We start from the raw sequence: 19,112 nt of genomic DNA on the forward strand, positions 1-19,112 counted from the left end.
AATACACTAGAAGATCCACTTCAGAAAGCTCGTGTAAACATTGTAAAATAATGCCTAGTCCACTGTAACACAGCAACACAGCACTGTGTATTAGAAGTTTTGAAAAACACCTGCTGATTTAATAGAGAAGAATGTTTTACTGTGCACTGTAGTAAAATGCTGACAGTCAATAAATAAGATTTATTGTAAGTCCCTGCAGCACAATTTTCTTGGGTCTAATTCTTCCCTTCCTGTTTGGATTGCCAAGTTTGGGAAATATTAATATGAAGTCCAGTGATATCACAGATTGTGTGTTTCTCAGATAAAATTGTGTCAATATTGACAACTAGTAAAGTATGTTGCTATATAATTTTTAAGGAACATTACACTTAGAATTTCAGAAAGTGTAATAAAGTGACCAGCTTCTGTTCTGTGAGACTGATGCAAGAGTGAGGCAGTGAGAAAGGCCACATTGTGAAGCCCTGTGTACCAATGTGTGTCAGTGATTTGGTCAGTTCAGACTCCAGGTCCATGAGAATGCACTAGACCGTGGCACAGAATTTCAGTGATGCCACTACAGTAACTCTATTGCTCTGAGAAGAGTAACACTCTGTCAGCCACAGGAAAAATAGATGTGACCATTCTCAAACAGTTCCCAAGTAGAGTAGTCACAGCCCTAGAATCTGCTCCACCTGGTGGAAGAGATGATTTTATCTTCTTGAGAAGTTCACTCTGATGTGATTCAACAATGAAAAAGCATACGTATGTGCAAACAATATGCACACACAATGACAGCCTGGTAACATCCAGTCTGGCACATAAGCATGTACACAAGCTGTTGGGTTTATATGACTTGAGCGGGAAGCACTGTTTGATGGACAGATGTTCATGTGAAGCCTCTTTAAAAAAAATGAGCTCTGAAAATTGCCTAAGTGTCAAATAGGACAGCCTTTGAATACTGATTACATCATATACTAACCGAGAGACCTAGTTAAGTTACTTGAACCCTTTCATCTCTGGTAATTGCATGAGTCAAATTAACAATGGGTGTTTCTTCAAAATGTACTGTCTCAATGTTGTATAGGTCAGAAGCTGACATGGGACTCACTGGGCTAAAATCAAGATCTCAAGGGACTGTACTGCTTTACAGAAGGTGTAGAGGAAATTCAGTATACTCTGTTCTTCTGCCTGCATCCCAGGCTTGGGGCTCCCTACTGCCATCCTCAAAGCCAGCAACAATGGATCAGGGATCAGGTTCTTCTACTGTCATGCTTTTGGTACCCATGTCCTCTAACTGGGCCACCCCGATAACCCAACAAACCCCCCAACTCCAAAATCCCTTTTGCCATTTGACATACTCCCAGGTTCTAGGTATTAGGGTGTAGATATCTTTATGGGTCTTTATTCTGTCTACTACAAATACTCAGCACATTTTGGACATAGAATTTACAATCAAATATTATTGTTGTTTTATTATTGCTTTTGTTATATCATAAATAATAAAATATCTCAAGTCAAGATATTCTCAGTAGTAAAATATACATGGTGGCATAGGGGAAATAAAGATGAAGCAGAGAGAATTGTTAGTAAACTACTGCAAGTATATAAGTGAGAGATAATTCTGACTTCAATAAAGGTGGATTGTTCAAGATGTTGAGTAATTAAATTCATTTAAAGCAATTGACAAGAGTTGCATTGGACTGAATACAGATATTCAAATATGACTCAGAGTAATAAGGGCAATCAGATGCATCAGATGACATCACTGGACAGATCCATAACCCACCTATCTCAATCTCTTGGTAAAATACAAAGTTCTCAAACTTGAACCCAAATAAAGAGAATCCCAAATTATTTTTAATTTTTGTTCATTTGGACTTTCAAAATAGAAAATAGGTCAAGTTATGAAAAAGTAAGACTGTACTTTGTGCACACCTAATTTGTAGATGAGATTTTATCCACTATATTCATTAAGCCCTTAGTTCATGCCTCTAAGACAAGTTTAACACTGATCAATATGTAATTTATTGATTAACCCATCTTCTATACTAAAACCCTCAGAGCAATTGCCAGTGGCTATGAGTTTCTTTTTGGGATGATGAAAATTTTCTAAAATTAATTTGTGATATAGCTGATGCACAGCTCTGTGACTTTGCTGAAAATTATGGACTTATACACTGTAAATCAGTGAAGTTTCTAGTATGTGAATTATACCTCAATAGAACTATTTTCAAAAGCTCTTCAATGAAATGGCACAAGGACAAAAACTTACATCAGCCTATAAAGGATGTGGCCACAAAAGTACTTGCATAATGGAACAGATATAAAAAGACTGTGTCAGGCAAAAGAAGTCTTCTGGGAACGCCTACACCCTGGAGACACAGTGCATTACCACCACTGCAGGAGCTCCTCACAGCTCTGTGCCTGTCTACAAACTGGCTGGAATTAGTCTCCTCATAAGCTCAGCCCTCCCTTGGAATCCAAAGCCTCCTCGGCCTTTTGAGTCAGTCTGAGAGGGACAGTCAGGACTGCTGTATGGGCTCTGTAAGTAAAATTGCTTTGTTTGATGAAAATGCTTGGCTTTAGATAAGCTGCACTTTCTTACCCAACAGAAAGAAATTCATCACAATGTGCAGAATTACATTAGTGGGATAATGGGCTGAGGAGGATGACAGAATCATGCAATTATTATTCCCAGGAAATCTGTAGAGAAATGGGAATTTTGCTTTGCCTGATGGGGCTTGGATATCCTGTTATTAGTCAAATGGTTTAATCAGTGTGCTAACATATTTATCATCATAAGTGAGCCTCATTTGTTACTAAAATCAAAAATTACCAATTTTGAGCACCTACTGCATGCTAGGAACTATATTAGACACCATATATATCCTATTTTGCAAATGAGGAAACTGGATCAAAGAAAGTTTACATTACTTACAGGTTTCAGGAAAAGAACTGTTTCATGAGCATTGGAGTTAAAAAGAACTGGAAAGAGAATCTGAGTTCTGACATTCTCCAGTTGTGTGTGATCCTAAACATGTCTGGTAACCTCTTGAATACTCAGTTTCTTTATCAGAAAAATGAGTTTAAAGTGAATCTAAAGATACCTGCCGCATGGTGTTGTAGTAAAAATTAAAAGAATCCTTATACACAATAATGTGCCCAGAAAAAGTACATAATAGATGGTATGTGTTGCTGTGAGAAAAGTTTTATTGCTGTACTAGGAACTCAAAACCAGTCACTGTTTGCACATGGATATGAAGCCATGCCAGTCATACACTACATCATGCCACTGGCAATGGTTTGGAAAGCACTGACAATGCCATATGATCTACCTAGTTCCGCAGCTAAAGACAGCCACAAGTTACAACTCATAGCAGTGAAATCAAAAAGGAGAATTTTTTGCTGTAAATGAACAGCATAATTGAGAGAATGTAACTTATTTCACATAAGGGAAAATGAAAATATAAGTGCATCAGAGAGGATGGATTGGACAGTGTCGAGAAAAACAGCAAGCAGAATAGCAGGAGGAAATTCAGTGCCTCCCTAAATACTCATTCATCCCCCTCGGTTCTTTGATGTAAGAAGTGTTTTCAATGTCAAGTCAGAGAATGATGGGTTCCACCAGCCGTTACCAACAGATTGCTCTTACTGACACCACTCAAGTAGTCTACCTGAGGTTTCAGTTTTTGATATTTCAAAAGTAGAATTAAAAAAAGATAATGTTTGTACTATAGTACTTCAAAAAGTTCATGGAAAAGGAAATTAAAGGTAAGTTTATTTGTTGGAAAATGTTTTTTTTGAAATCCATATAAAGTTGGTTGGAGTTTTTGTTGTTGTTTTCTGTTTTTGTTTTTTGTAGTACGCATTTTCACAAACTTTCTAAGGACTCCTCAGACATAGGGAATAAGAGCAAGAAGGAGTCTGATGGTAAGGCGATAATTCTAATTAGACGATTACTAGAATGTGAGGCCATTTGCTAATAAATGAAACATAGCAGGAAGGACCCGGTTTAGACTGAGGATTGGGGTTGGGGGTGAGCTGTCTTTGACTCACAACTGAAGTTGGAGTGTCCGAGGGAAGATGGGTGGAGACATCCCTCGGGGTTGATGAGGTACTTTCTTCACTTTTTATCAATCAAAGCCGAGAGCTTTGATTTGTCCTCCAAATGGCTGCCAGTTAATTTCCTAAACTGGAAATTTGATCACCTAACTCTTGCCATGTTTCATGACTATCTTCAAGTTCAAGCCCAGAAACGTTGCCCCACTTTCAAGATGTTACTAACTTTTGAAATGCAGAACTCAGGAGATGCTATAATTAGGTTGCAGATTTATGAGTCATCTGAATATGCGTGCTATTTAAAGCCATGGGAATAGCTACGGTATCTCCAGGAGAGCACATGGAGAGCAAGAAAAGGAGAGGGACTTCTGGAAAGAAAAGTAAACACTTCTGGAACACTACAATTTAGAAGGCAGAGAACAAAAACATTAGTAAACAAGAAAAAAACAAACAGATTAACTATGCTTGAAACTAATCAAGGGTAAGGATTCAGAGAGGAAGTGGTCAACATCATCAAAATGTGAGATGAGGAAAAGAAAAACAAATCTGAAATTCAACTTCTGGACTAGTTGTTTACAAACTCATTGGTAACATTTGTTGGAGGCATTTCTGAGAGAAAGAATCCTAATTGAAAGTAAACAAATGATAAACCAAAGTAGACTGATCTTCAAATAAATAAAAATTTTAAAATAGATAAATGATTTCATAAAATATTGTAGAACACAGCAACAAAAATTACAACTCAATAATCATGCATGAAATAAAAGTTACAGTAGCCAAAATTAGTTGGCATATTGCAAAGCCCCTGCACTCCCATAATCTTGCTTATTAGTCATCATTGTGTACTAGATATTAAAATTGTTGAAAAACAGTTCTGATCTTTTTACCTCACTTGATTATAAACTCCTCAAGAAGGATTTTATTCATGTTATCCCTTAGCTTCTGACACAGCATTATGTTTACAAAAACAGAAAAGTACTCAGTAAGTGCCCCTGACACTGAAAATCAAGATCAAGGAAAAAAATACCACAGCAGTATTCTTGCTCAATGCTCTCACACACGCCATTCTGAAAGCCTTGGATTCTTCATCTCAGCTTAAACACAGCAATCTCTAAAGCACTGCTTTTTCTAAAAAGATTTCTCTAAATATTATAAACTTACTGAATACCAACTTTTTGTTAATTCATTCTTTGATTTTAAATTATTTCAATTTTAATTAACCAATCATTTTTATGAGGTACCATGTGGTATTTTCATACATATATATTCTATAATGATAAATCAAGCTTATTAGCGTATTCATCACCTCATTCAGAGAGAACATTTAAAATCATCTCCTTCAGCATTAACTATTAGTTCTTATTTCCATTATGAGAACTGATCATACATTTCTTCTTTGTATAAAAAAAGATTTATTTATTTGAAAAGCAAAGTTACACAGAGAGAGGGAGATATAGAGAGAGAGAGGGAGAGAGAGAGAGAGAGAGAGAGAGAGAGAGAGAGATCTTCCATCCACTGGTTCACTGCCCAGATGGCCACACAGTTAAGGGTAAGCCAGGTCCAAGCCAGAACCCAGTAGCTTCATCCAGTTCTCCCTTGTGGGTGCAGGGCCCAAGCACTTGGATTGTTTTCTGATGCTTTCCGAGGCACATTAGCAGGGATCTGGGTTGGAAATGAAGCTGCCAGGACTTGAACCAGTGTCATATGGGATGCTAGCGTCACAGGCAGCAGCTTAACCCATTGAGCCACAGCACTGGCCCCAATCATACATTTCTGGTATTAACTCATCAATGTCTTGAGGACACTCTCATTACTTTAAATTCCAGAGTTTAAAGTTACAGTTTACTTTTTTGGTAAATTTATGTACTCAACATTTCCTTTATTTTCTCTAGTTTTCTCTTAATTTAGGTTACACTAACAAATATTTTCCCATTTTTTTAAACTATAATTTCCCTAAGTGATCTTAGCAGTGACACTTTATCTAATGAATGTATGTAGTCTGAAAATGTTTGAGTTTTTCTCCATTTCCTCTTTTATCCTATACTTCCAATCAGCTACTGAATACCTTTCTTTTCCCCTAATTAACAATTACCCTAAAATTGATTACCTCTCACTGATTGTACCTTCTCCAATAGAGTTCTAATCTTTGTTTTTCCCCAAGTCCCCCTACCCCCTTACCCACACACATACCCATTTACCCAGTCTTCAATTCCCCACTCAGTAGAAAAAGAAACATGATGTTGGGATCAAGTCATATCTTCCTCTCCAAACAAAGCAATAAAATCCCATTAGATGTCTCCAAAGAAATACATCTTAACAAAATGAAGAAAATCTGTTCTGACTAACTAGTCTTCAAGCACTGAAGGACATATAATTAAACATGGCAACACATTGTACCAGCTGGAGGGCAGCATACTCAGTCCTTTAAGCCTGTTGTACATCACTGTTCTAACTCCCCATGTCTCCCAAATGCAATGCCCTGGGCTGCAATGTCAGAGTTTCTTTAATGGTTAGATGAAGTCACTTGCCTATAACTGCACTGGTACCTAAGCCATTTATTTGTTACCCTATGCATGTTACTCTGTATTATAATTATCTCTTCCTCATTATTTTCTGGCCAAATTACCAAATTGTAAGCTTCTCTACTGCACACAGTTATGACCAATGTAATATTGTTGCTGCACATCCCCAATTCATTGTTCTCTGTTGCCAATGATACGGAAAAATGAACTTTCTACCTCTGTATCACAATTTAAAAATTCCTGGAAAGCATGAAGTATGATTGGGCTATGATAAAGTGTACATTCTTTGACCATTTGTGGCTGGAGGAAAAGTGGCATGGTGTAAATATAAGCTAGCAGCTAAGGACTCCAGAGAAAAAAGACTGTAGAGCTGAGAAAAATGTTTTGAAAACAGAAACCTATTACAACAGCTGATATCACATAACTTTTTCTATCAGTTTAAATGAGCCACTTGTATTTTCATATATTGCATAGATATTCATCTTTGGTCAGTTTTCTGAAGAATACAACTAATGTCATTGGCTTAACTCACAAACAAAAATAGCTTTTTGTTTCAGACTTTCATCTTATTCTGTATTTTTAATCCAGCATTTCAACTTTCCAGAATATCACAACCTCTTCCATCATTTTCCTGCTGACGGGGGTCCCTGGGCTGGAAGCTTTCCACAGCTGGATCTCCATTCCCTTCTGCTTCCTCTATGTCACTGCCCTCTCAGGAAACAGCCTGATTCTCTTCGCAATCATCACTCAGCCCAGCCTCCACGAACCTATGTATTATTTCCTCTCCATGCTGTCCACCACGGACCTCGGGCTGTCCATGTCCACTCTGGTCACAATGTTGGGTATATTTTGGTTCAATGCCAGGGAGATCACCTTTAATGCCTGCTTATTTCAGATGTTCTTTATTAAGCTCTTCACTGTCATGGAATCTTCAGTACTGTTGACTATGGCTTTTGATCGTTTTGTGGCCATCTCTAATCCCCTTAGATATGCCACCATTTTAACTGACTCCAGAATAGTGCAGATTGGAGTGGCAATTGTTATCAGAGGTACCCTAATGCTGACACCAATGGTAGCACTTCTTAAAAGACTATCCTACTGCAGTAGCCATGTGCTTCACCACTCCTACTGTTACCACCCTGATGTAATGAAGCTCTCCTGCACAGACACCAGGATCAACAGTGCTGTCGGGTTGACTGCCATGATCTCCACTGTTGGTGTGGACTCAGTCCTCATTCTCCTTTCTTATGTTTTGATCATTAAGACCATCCTCAGCATTGCATCCCCAGAAGAGAGGAAGAAAGCCTTCAGCACATGTATCTCCCATATTGGGGCTGTTGCTATATTTTATATCCCATTGATCAGTCTGTCCTTTGTTCACAGATTTGGACAGCAAGCCCCAGCCTATGTACATACTATGATTGCTAACACCTACCTGCTCATCCCTCCTGTAATGAACCCCATCATCTACAGTGTGAAAACCAAACAGATACGCAGAGCTGTGATAAAAATTCTCAACTCCAAAGAAGCATAGGATTGTTGACTTCTAGAACTAGGGAACATTTAAGTTTGCCTCCTCAAGGTCTTGTTATAAATTTAAAAAAATAAGTACCCATTGAAGCTATGTATTCAATCATTTCATGTTAAAGCAGGAATAGACCTAGCTCATTAACTCATTTGATCCCTTTATTTAACAAATGAGGGGGCAGAGGGATGAACTGCCTAAAGCCCGCATCATCACTGGTTTGTTCTAAACTTTACTCACTTATGATGCCTGCGATAGCCTCTCTGTTCTTAACTCAACCACCTCAAATCAATTACAATGATATTTTTAAAATTCACTCCTTTGTGAAAAATAGGTAGTGAATTTTAACCATAATAATGATTTAAATTAATATTTATTATTTTCTTTGTTCAAAATGTTTTCATGTGTGTATATACATGTAATATTATATATAATATATATTATATTATATTACATACAAGTAATATTATAAAGTAGTTACTTCTACTACCAATGAAGAAACTGAGACATGAAATGTTGAGTAGCTTGCTCAAACAGCTAGTAAGAGGCAGAGCACATCCATGCTAACTATCCCAGGATTTCACTTCTTAATTTTAATCCTATATTGCTGAAAATACATAGACATACATACATGTAATTTGTATTGGGAGACATAAAGAAGTAAAATTAACTAATTAATTAGAAAACCATCCTCCAGAAATTTTAAACCAAGATGGGGAGAAAAATCTCAAATCAAAACCTTCAAACCTCACATATATATTCTACCTAATGATCTCTTAATCATATTTTTCCTCAGGCCTCCATCAATGTTCTGCCTCAGTAGAAACTGAAAATGAATATGAATTACAAGTTAATTATAATTTTTTAAACTTCAGTGTCATGTAATAGCTTGATCCAGAAAGTTAATTAATGGGTATTAATTCTCAAAAGTTTGAATCAGACATTTAAATGATACTTTGATTTCGCTCAGTTTAGGTGGTCTCTATAGCTGGCATCAGGTCCAGAAAGGAATTAGAAGTCATGATTCATATCACAGGGGATTTATTAGGTGACTACAGTACTGCTATTTAATAATAAGGATGATGTCGAAAGCCTCGGTATGTTTGACAACATTTCCAATCTCTATTACTGTTAGTCTTCATCTCCATGTGTTAGAATGCCCCAAGGCATTGCTCTTAGATCCTTTTTCTTTGATTATCCATTTCATCAAGTGTTTAAATAGCATCAATTTGCTGACAAATTCTAAATCAATATTTATAGTCCAGTCTCAGTCAATCATCTATGTATCAGTGTCTCCCCTTGAATGTCTCATAATTATCTTGGACTCTTCATGTCCCCCAAAATTGTATTTTAATATTCCTGCCAAGGAAGAAACATATTCCCTACCCCCAGTCTTCCCTATGCAGAAACTGTACCTTTCAAGTTGCTGAGACAAAACACTTAAAGTTATACCAGGTGCCTTTCCATCACTCCTGTTCTACAACCAACAACCTTTCGGAAAATACTGATATCTCTTTCTTGTAAGTAACACAAACGCCTACATCTAGAATCCAAGAACTTTACAATGCCTCTAATGCTACCACCATGATTCAATTTGCCACCATGGATTTGAACTTCTATACTAGCCTGCTGGCAGATCTTCCTTCATCTACCTTTTATTTACAGTTTATTTCCCCCTTGAACTCTGCTCCCCACACACACAGCAATTATTTTATTACACAAGATAGATAACATCACTTTCTCTGTTCAATATGCTCCAGTGTCTTCCTGTATTAGCCAGGGAAAATTACAGTCATTGTAATGGTTTATAAGAATTTGTATGATCTTGCTTCCCTAGCCCAGCTTCATCTCCTACTACTTTCCCATTGATTCACTCTACTGCACACACACTAGCCTTCAAATACTTCCTCAACTCACCAAGGATGTCCCAACATCAGATTTCACACTTTCCACTCTTCCTACCTGGAATGTTCTTTTTCCAGAGATCCACATGGTTTAGCCCCTTCATGCAGGCCTCTGCTTAGCACAGAGCCCATAGTGTTATAAAAACAAGAGTAGCAACAACAACATCCCTCCCTCAATACTTGTTTGTATGCACATTCATCCTTACCTGTTTGGTTTTAAATTTCTAGATTTCACCCTGCTCCCTCATCAATGTATGATATTATATTTTTGTTTCTTTTGGTTTCAGATCACAAGGTAAGGTTTCTTGAGGATAAGGAAACTTTCAATCACACTGTCTCCCAGCCACTTTGATGGGGTCCTCTATGTAGTAGAGAAAAAAAAAAAGGGAAAATGTCTACGTGACCTGGCTCTATTTACTTCTCATGCTTCACCACATACCAGGCACAACAGTTTGCATTTCCTTAATCTTGAATGTCTTCTCTCACCATCCAGTTTTTACACAAGTTGTCATCGGCCTGCAGCACCTTCACTGTCTCCCTGCCCCTGACTTAGAGTAGAAGTGACTCTCCAGACTTTCCCTAAACCCTTCGGTCTATCTAGTGCTCTTTCTAAGTGCTTCTGAAGCACCGTGTGCTTATTTCTCATGACAACCCTTTTCTGACTCTTGCAACCATTCTGCCCACAATAGACTCTGAGTTCACTTCTCAAGACAAGGATCTGTGCCTTACACACTGCTATTTCCATATTTCTGTCCATAGTCTCTGGCGTCGTGTAACTTTCAACCTCAGTTGAATTAATAAGTAAATTGCATCATAAAGCATATTAAGTGTTCAGATGGCACACAAGAAGACAAAGTTCTCCTATACCACAAAGTTCTTCCTAGTGTTGACAAATGTATTTTCATAAAGGCCCATATTTTAAAGGATAATGTACCAAGGAGTGCTGATCCTTGGTGTGAAAGTTTCACTCTGTTATATGGTCTACTATAATGTTACTCTAATCTCATGAACTCCTATCTTTTTCCTCTCTCTTCCCATAATAAAACTTTTCCTATCTAGTCACTAACAATACACGTTAAAACAGAAACCTTAGGAGGTAATTTTGAAGAAGCAATTTATATTTTGAATACATTGTCAGTACTATTAGCATATTATTGTGTACTTATTTTCTTTTAGTTCCCTCCCAACCTGAACTACATGGATCATTCAATTTAACATACCTTTACTCACAATGAACCAAAACTGAAACCCAAAGTAGTACAGGTAGGTTCAAGATAAAAAGATAGAAAAGTTCAAATAATGTTAGCTATGTTTGTGTATTTGTATCCATACATTATTCAAGATGGGGTGTGGAGAAATGGAGAAGAGAAAGTAAAATAGAAATTTGGTCTGGATGAGAAGCATGCAGGCACTCAGAGACCTAAAAATTGGAAGAAGAAGGAGAAAGGAGAAGAGCAAGAGGAGGAGGCACCAGAGGGGGGAAGGAGGGAAGAAGAAAGGATTGCAAAGTCAAAAACCAGAAACCAAGAGGTCTGCACAGCCTCTACAGATTCTTTTCCCACTTCACTTTTCCCACTATCCATGTACAGCCACACTGTCAAACAATCCTGGAAATTTGCAAGCTTCATCACTGGGAAGTGGGTAACTTGGACATTTCGAAAGTGAGTGGGTTGCACAGCAGATTTTATGCCATGACAAACATGGACAAGCTTAACAGCGACTTTGAGACTTTTCAGAAAATCAGAGCAGTGGCAGTCACTGTGCTGTCCCCTTGAACATGGTGGTGGAGTTGAAGATGGAAAAAATAGGAAATATCAGGAAATGTTTAGAAGGAAAAATAGACAAGATTGGCTGAAGAACTGGATGTGAGGGGTGAGACAAAAACTAATATTATGCATTTCTGTCTTGTATCACTAAATTCATAAGTGTATCCAGTTTTATCCTCCAAGCAGCTCTAAAATAGCAATCTAAAACATATGTCTGGTTATGGTGGCCATGATAAAAGCTTATTCTATCCCCAGATCCACAGCCTATCGTGAACTCACATCCATTTACCTCTCCAACTTCTCTTTCCTTTCTGTGTTGCTTTTATGTGCCAGCCACATCACACTGCTAATAGCACCCTGTAGAGAATTCTGTTTCTTTCCTCCATGCTTTTATTTCTGCTGAAATACCCTCTTCATGGACCTCCTTCTGACTAAATAATCTGTGGCTTTCACCACTCTTCCATATTACATCAAGATTGTGGAGTTGTCTACAATTACCTTGAAGGAAAGGACTTGGTCTTATTCAGCTGTATGATCCCCAATTTCATCACAGTGCCTACACAAAACTGACAGTGGAGATATGTTTATTACACAAAGAATGAATCTGTGAGCTACATGGCCAGATATAGGTGACTAATAAACACTTAGAGGCTGATTGATAAGAGAATAATTATGTTCCTATTTTCAGAAACTACAGTGAAAATGATAAGGTAAACTCATGTGTGAGACATACTTAGGATGACAGACAGAGCTGGATAAAGAGCTGAATAATGAACAAACACAACCCTGATGGATTTGGTGCAGAGCACATGTTGCTGGGAGAGAATGATCAGGGGGCCTAGAAATACTGAGTATACTTCAAGGAGAAGGTTTACTTAAACTAAGTCTTGAAGGATGAAAAACTTGTGAAAGGGAAACATAAAGTCTAGAATGGTCTTGTTCCACATAGACGCAAACAGGTCTGTGGGCAGCTAGAGGCAAATCATTGTATGTGAGTCAGATCATATCCCTCCTATGTTTAAAGCTCTCCAGTAGATCCTCAGTCACTCAGAACGTAGATAAAGGTTCTTAAATGCCCTATAAGACACAGTATGGGGCCGGCGCCGCGGCTCAATAGGCTAATCCTCTGCCTTGCAGTGCCGGAACACCGGGTTCTAGTCCCGGTCGGGGCGCCGGATTCTGTCCCGGTTGCCCCTCTTCCAGGCCAGCTCTCTGCTGTGGCCAGGGAGTGCAGTGGAGGATGGCCCAAGTGCTTGGGCCCTGCACCCCATGGGAGACCAGGAAAAGCACCTGGCTCCTGCATTCGGATCAGCGCGGTGCACCAGCCACAGCGCGCCAGCCGTGGCGGCCATTGGAGGGTGAACCAACGGCAAAAGGAAGACCTTTCTCTCTGTCTCTCTCTCTCACTGTCCACTCTGCCTGTAAAAAAAAAAAAAAAAAAAAAAAAAAAAAGACCCAGTATGACCCAGTTCATAGAATTGCCCTAATTCTACCTCCCTACTACTCTCGCCCTTATTCTCTCTTCTCAGATACTCTGGTTACTCTGGTTTCCTTTTTGTTCCAATCCACTTCCTTCTCAGAAATTTTGTTTGTAGTCTGTTCTTTCTTCCTGGAATGATTTTCCCCAGGTATTACCATGGATGTGCCCCTCACTCGCTTAGGCCTCTTTTCAAATGTCTCAGAGATGGGAGGTCTTTCCAGGTACCTTCATCCAAAATTTCTTCTCACCTTTCCACCCCCAGTACCCTATACTTAGCCATTTCCTTCTCCCCTTTATATATTTCTCCTTATGACTACTTAACATCTTATTTGATTTGTATGTTAATTCTATTTATTGTCTTCCCCTCTCACAAAAATGTGTACTCCCTCAGAATAGGGATTTTTTTCTATTTTTTCTATGACATTGTAGGACCTTGACAAATATTTGTTGAATTGTGAATGTATAAAGACAGCATTGTTGGTTCTCCAGCCAATATTATCACTAATTAGCTTTGCAACTACAGCAGAGTCTTACCTGTTATTTATCTGTGACACAAGTGCAATACAGAGTAGCTTCACTGCCTCAAAGATTGTGTTTTTAACTGAAAGAAAAGCTGTAAAGAGACATGATGAAGATCATCCTCTTATTTGGAATTATGTGGCTACATTTTTGGATGCCCATCTTGTGAACGCTTAGAGCTCAGAGACTATGCCTGTATATCTCTTTCCCTGTTGGGTCTAGGAGAAGGGCTAATGAAACGCACTGACCCTAAGGCTTACTAGGGAGATGGAGCTTGTTTGGAAGAGGGGGCAGACTGTCCAGAGCCACATGTGGCGGGGTGGAGGTGGTGGGAAGCACCTAAACAGGAACAGTGGGAAGCCTGAGGGTGCAGCATACAAATGGGCATAGAGACGCCATTCCTTTTTCTGCTGAGTCCCCAGGGCCTCAGTTAACACTGCAGCCTGTTCCCCTAGGCCTTCTGAGTAGCTTAATAAAAAAGGCCTGCTGCAGAAAGGAAAAGCCAGCTCCAGCTCCCTCGATCAGAGGACATCATTCTCAGGTGAGTGCACCATCACCCAGGTTGGGCACACAAACTCATGCCATCCTGAGGGACTTTCCAAGACCCCTCACAAGCTGCCTCATGTGGGGTTAGGGAAAGCCTTTGTGTCCCACTCACTTCTGTCAACTGGAAAGAAATGTCGCAGAGCTATAGCCAGATGAGAATGAATGTAGCAGCCACATTCAGACCCAAGGAGAGGCTGAAATTGGGTCTAGCAAGGAGTCACTTTAGGCAGGAGGCCAGGCAACATAGGAGGGAGACATGAGGTTTCCTGGGAAAATTACTTTGGGAAATGAAAGAATGACCCAAAAGTCTTAGAGTTCTGTAAAGAAGCACAGATAGCAGCAAAACAGAAAAAGTGGTCTGCAGACAGAGGGACAAGAACATACCCAATTCTGGACCAACAGAGACCCTTGTATCTGTCACCATTGAATGCAGCTTGGGGAATGGGCTTGTGGGAATGGAAAACATCACTATGCTCCCCAGGGTGCCTCTTCATGCTTGCCCTTTTCTTTATGTATCTCTTAGATCCATGGTCTAGTGACCTGGTCTTTCTCCAGGGGATATTTTAGTTCTCTGTCTCATACTTTTCAGCACAATGTCTGAATCCTCCTGAAGCTCTCTATGATGAATGGGTGGAAACAGATATAAGCTCACTGAGTGATGCCATTATCTGCTTATTACGAGGGCTTTTAATGTTCTAACAGCAGTTAGGGGACAAATTTTAGATTTGACGTTCATCAAGGAGGATAGTTGTTAGGTCTATGCATGAAAAGAAGTCAAAGACATGACGTTTGTAGTCTTTGAACCCTGCATCTGTTTTTCCTGGCTTATCCAAGTTGGGAAGACCAATCCAATCTCTTCATGCTCAATTTTCTCATTTTAAAATCACTGGTCTCTAACCCTTCACAATTAAGACCAAATTTAAGGGCATCTTCCAATTGTAAAAAGGACCCAGGTTATAAGCAAAGAATCCTGGTAAAGGTAAAAGGTAACTAAATGCCACTAATGACAACAACTATGGTTTATTTCCAAGAGTCATACCTTCTACTTCGCACAGAGAATTCCTTGGATAATTAGAGACAATTAGCTCCAAAGAACAGGGCTCTTAGAGAACATAGCAGAGGAAGAGTTTGATAAAATTAGAATCCAGGTGTTTTGGATACGGAAGCATCTTGGGGAAAAACAACATTGGACTCAAAAAAATAGTCTCTTTTGTGAAGGATTTGTTGGCATATGTTCTTCAAAAGACACGGATCTCAGAATTAGAATGTAAAATCAGTAATATTCCTCCCAAAATTAAGATACAACCCAGCACCCTTTGTAGCAATAGGGGTGGCCTTGTAGGCAGTTTTCAAGTGTGGTGGTACCCACCAGCCCACGGCAGAGGGAAGATCCTTATCAGGGATCATGCCAGGCATCTAGGATCAGCTGGGCACCACATACCAGTCAGCACCTTCACCTCTGAAGAATTTATTGGAAGGAGCAGCTACCTTTGATTTCATGATCTCAGATGAGTTTCCTTTAATCCTTGAAATACTGGATTTTCATCATTTTCCTCGGTTTGTGTTAATTTCATTTCCTTTTTAGTGTCTTTTTTTAGTTGCTGTTGTATTTCTGCCTCTTTCTGATCCTAGAACTAAGGACCTGGCATCCTAAAAGTCTGCACAGTATTTCTTATTCTCATTGCCTTCAAACACCATTTATTCTTTTTTCTGTTATTCTAGTTTCTACTCATGTTTCAAGACTGACAGAAGGATTATTCTTTCCAGGAAGGCTCCCCAAAATGCCTCTCCCACTCTGATGCATTAAATGCACACCTTATACTAGCACTTTTCACAATATACTTTTATATTGGTAACTTGTCAATCTTCTAACTTGTCTATCTTCTAGGCAAGCCATGTGAAGGCAAGGGGAAAGTCTTTCATATCGCAGTCAAGAGCACTAGCAAATTGCTTGTACATAGTAGGTCACATAAGAAAAAGCCATGGGATATGAATAAGAGAGAGAGATAGAATGAGAGAAACATCCATACCTACCTGGAAGAAGTTTCCAGTATGTTATCTATTTACAGCTATCTGAGAAAAGGTCCAAGCTGGCGCCAGCAAATGAAGATGTGGGCCAAGAGGAAGTCGGAGGCAATCTGGGAAGGCTACATTTTAGGATAAGCACTGCTCTCCTTAGTTTCACTTTTAAAAATTTAAATGGGCCTTGAGAGTAGTGATTGATAAATGAATTTCAGCTGTAACATTCCCCACTTTGGAAGAGGGCCTGAAAGCTTACAAAGGAACTTAAGTGGACATGGAAGGAGTCGGGAAGGGGAAGGGAGGAAAAGCTAAGATGCCAGGATGCTCTCTGATTGTGCTCCATATCCTAGCAGGCTGCCAGTGTGACCTCACCTTCTCCAGTCCCCTCTCCTCAGTGCCAGCTATGAGTTCCTGCAACTTCACTCATGCCACCTTTGTGCTTATCGGTATCCCAGGACTAGAGGAAGCCCATTTCTGGTTCGGCTTTCCACTGCTTTCAATGTATGTGGTGGCACTGCTTGGAAACTGCGTCGTGGTCTTCATCGTAAGGACAGAGCGCAGCCTGCATGCTCCCATGTACCTCTTTCTCTGCATGCTGGCAGCCATTGACCTGGCCTTGTCCACATCCACCATGCCCAAGATCCTCGCTCTCTTCTGGTTTGACTCACGGGAGATTACCTTTGACGCCTGCCTTGCCCAGATGTTCTTTATTCATGCCCTGTCAGCCATTGAATCCACCATCCTGCTGGCTATGGCCTTTGATCGATATGTGGCCATCTGCCACCCACTGCGTCATGCTGCAGTGCTCAACAATACAGTCACAGCTCAGATTGGCATGGTGGCCCTGGTCCGTGGATCCCTCTTCTTTTTCCCACTGCCTCTGCTCATCAAACGGCTGGCCTTCTGCCACTCCAATGTGCTCTCACACTCCTATTGTGTGCACCAGGATGTGATGAAGTTGGCCTCTGCAGACACTTTGCCCAATGTGGTCTATGGTCTCACTGCCATTCTGCTGGTCATGGGTGTGGATGTCACATTCATCTCCTTGTCCTATTTTCTCATTATACGAACAGTTCTACAACTGCCTTCCAAGTCTGAGCGGGCCAAGGCCTTTGGGACCTGTGTGTCACACATTGGTGTGGTCCTGGCTTTCTATGTGCCACTCATTGGTCTCTCGGTTGTTCACCGCTTTGGAAAAAGCCTTGATCCCATTGTGCATGTTCTCATGGGGGATGTCTACTTACTGCTGCCTCCTGTGATCAATCCTATCATCTATGGTGCCAAGACCAAACAGATCAGAACACGAGTGATGGCTATGTTCAAGATCAGCTGTGACAAGGACCTTCAGTCTGTGGGACAGAGGTGACGCTTACCACACTAGTTTCTCTGATCCTTACTACACTGGCAGTGCTTTTCTCTGACTGGATTAGTAAAATAAAATATAATCTTGTCTACTTCATGGAATTTTATGTTAATCCATATCAATGGAATATTATGCGGCTTGAAGTTCCTACCATAAAACAAAACATGCTTACAATATTGAGAAAGACAATAAGAATAAATTTTGAAACTAACTTGAAAAAACTATATACATTAGAGGAAGTATAGTCAACTTATGATTTGCTTTTATCCCTATTTTCTGAGTTGATTTATTATGTAATTATTGTTTAGCTGGTATATGCGACTTTTAAAATGGGTCAACTGATAATATATGGAAGCTATGACTTGCCACTATCATTACTGTTGGTGTATTAGGCATTACCTGAGAATTTATCTAAGCCCTGAATACTTATGAACATATCATGTGTGCTTACAATGTCCCAGGCACTATAATAAGGGCTGTGCTGGTTTGTTGTGATCTTCATAACTTTGCAGGATAAATACTGTTCTCATCCCTTCATTACAAGTGACAAGGAAGCTTAGAGTAACAATATGACCTCACTAAGTGATACAGCTTGTGGGCACTGTGCCAAGATTTGAAATTAAATTTGATAATAGAATACAGTTACTTAACTACCATGTTATATTGTTTCCTGTTCAGCATCTGTCATTGTATTTCCTCAAGCTATACAAACACTATGTTTTCTCTGCTGTGTGCTGAAATGGATGTCCTTGTATATGAACTGAGAGATAACCCTGCCCTAATTGTGGGCAGCAAATCCAACTGTTCTTCATGTTTGCTTGCTACCTTCATGGTCTTACAGCCCACTTATTTCCAGATTAAGGGAGAATGTTTCTGCCTATTTATCTCTTTCATATTTCCTTTTTTAAGTGTGTTCTCTGTCAAATATTTTGAATGTGCAGTACATGATATTGTCTGAGTTTCAACTTGGGCATAAGATACAATAAATTTTTATTTTAAATTTTGCTAAGTGCTATGTGTGTTGTGTTTACATTTGCAGATGGGACAGGTTCCCTAGTCTTCTTTCCCATCAGTGCAGGGGTCCTGACAAGTATTGTTTGAACAATCATAAAGACACTAAATGTATTTTCTACTCAGGTGGGATATTCTCATTCTATTGCTGAGCAGCTCTGATTAGCAACTGAAATCTGAACACAGTCATTGGGAGTGTGAGGGTTTGGGTAGGAGACATCAGTGGATAAAACCATCCAGGAGAAGCATATTATGCAGTATTTCCTTGGAAGAGGGAATCTCAGACACTGGGCCTCTCTAATGGTAATGGACTTTCCTACCGTACAAATATGTTATCATCCCATTATGATTCCTCGCTCAGAGACAGTAAATTGGCCTACAAATACATGCAGCTAATCAATGCAGACAGACCAGGG

At 39.5% G+C, this 19,112-nt stretch overlaps 2 protein-coding genes across 6 annotated transcripts; both read left to right on the top strand.

Moving 5' to 3' along the window:
• Positions 1–2,331: 2,331 nt before the first annotated feature.
• LOC108178258 (olfactory receptor OR51C1) lies at positions 2,332–15,612 on the top strand. The gene is made up of 2 exons (XM_070074447.2): positions 2,332–2,523; positions 7,165–15,612. Exons 1-2 carry the CDS (start codon positions 2,515–2,517, stop codon positions 8,092–8,094), a joined length of 939 nt encoding a protein of 312 aa, XP_069930548.1. The 5' UTR covers positions 2,332–2,514; the 3' UTR covers positions 8,095–15,612.
• Positions 2,385–18,689, top strand: OR51E2 (olfactory receptor, family 51, subfamily E, member 2). Of its 5 annotated transcripts, none has more exons than XM_017342073.4 (2): positions 2,385–2,523; positions 16,673–18,689. In XM_017342073.4, exon 2 carries the CDS (start codon positions 16,726–16,728, stop codon positions 17,686–17,688), a length of 963 nt encoding a protein of 320 aa, XP_017197562.1. In that variant the 5' UTR covers positions 2,385–2,523; positions 16,673–16,725; the 3' UTR covers positions 17,689–18,689. The 5 variants fall into 5 exon arrangements, with proteins under 5 accessions (XP_017197562.1, XP_017197527.1, XP_069930700.1 ...); XM_017342038.4 differs by having other exon boundaries at positions 2,386–2,523; positions 16,676–18,689; XM_070074599.2 differs by lacking the exon at positions 2,385–2,523 and adding an exon at positions 3,846–3,909.
• Positions 18,690–19,112: the final 423 nt, after the last annotated feature.

Source organism: Oryctolagus cuniculus, chromosome 1 (assembly GCF_051225735.1).
Source record: "Oryctolagus cuniculus isolate XC-2025 breed Fujian yellow rabbit chromosome 1, ASM5122573v1, whole genome shotgun sequence".
Classification (NCBI taxonomy): Eukaryota; Metazoa; Chordata; class Mammalia; order Lagomorpha; family Leporidae; genus Oryctolagus; species Oryctolagus cuniculus.

Bases quoted from the DNA above. Each gene is read 5' to 3' on its own strand.
- OR51E2 (XM_017342073.4), top strand. From the start codon at position 16,726: ATGAGTTCCTGCAACTTCACTCATGCCACCTTTGTGCTTATCGGTATC.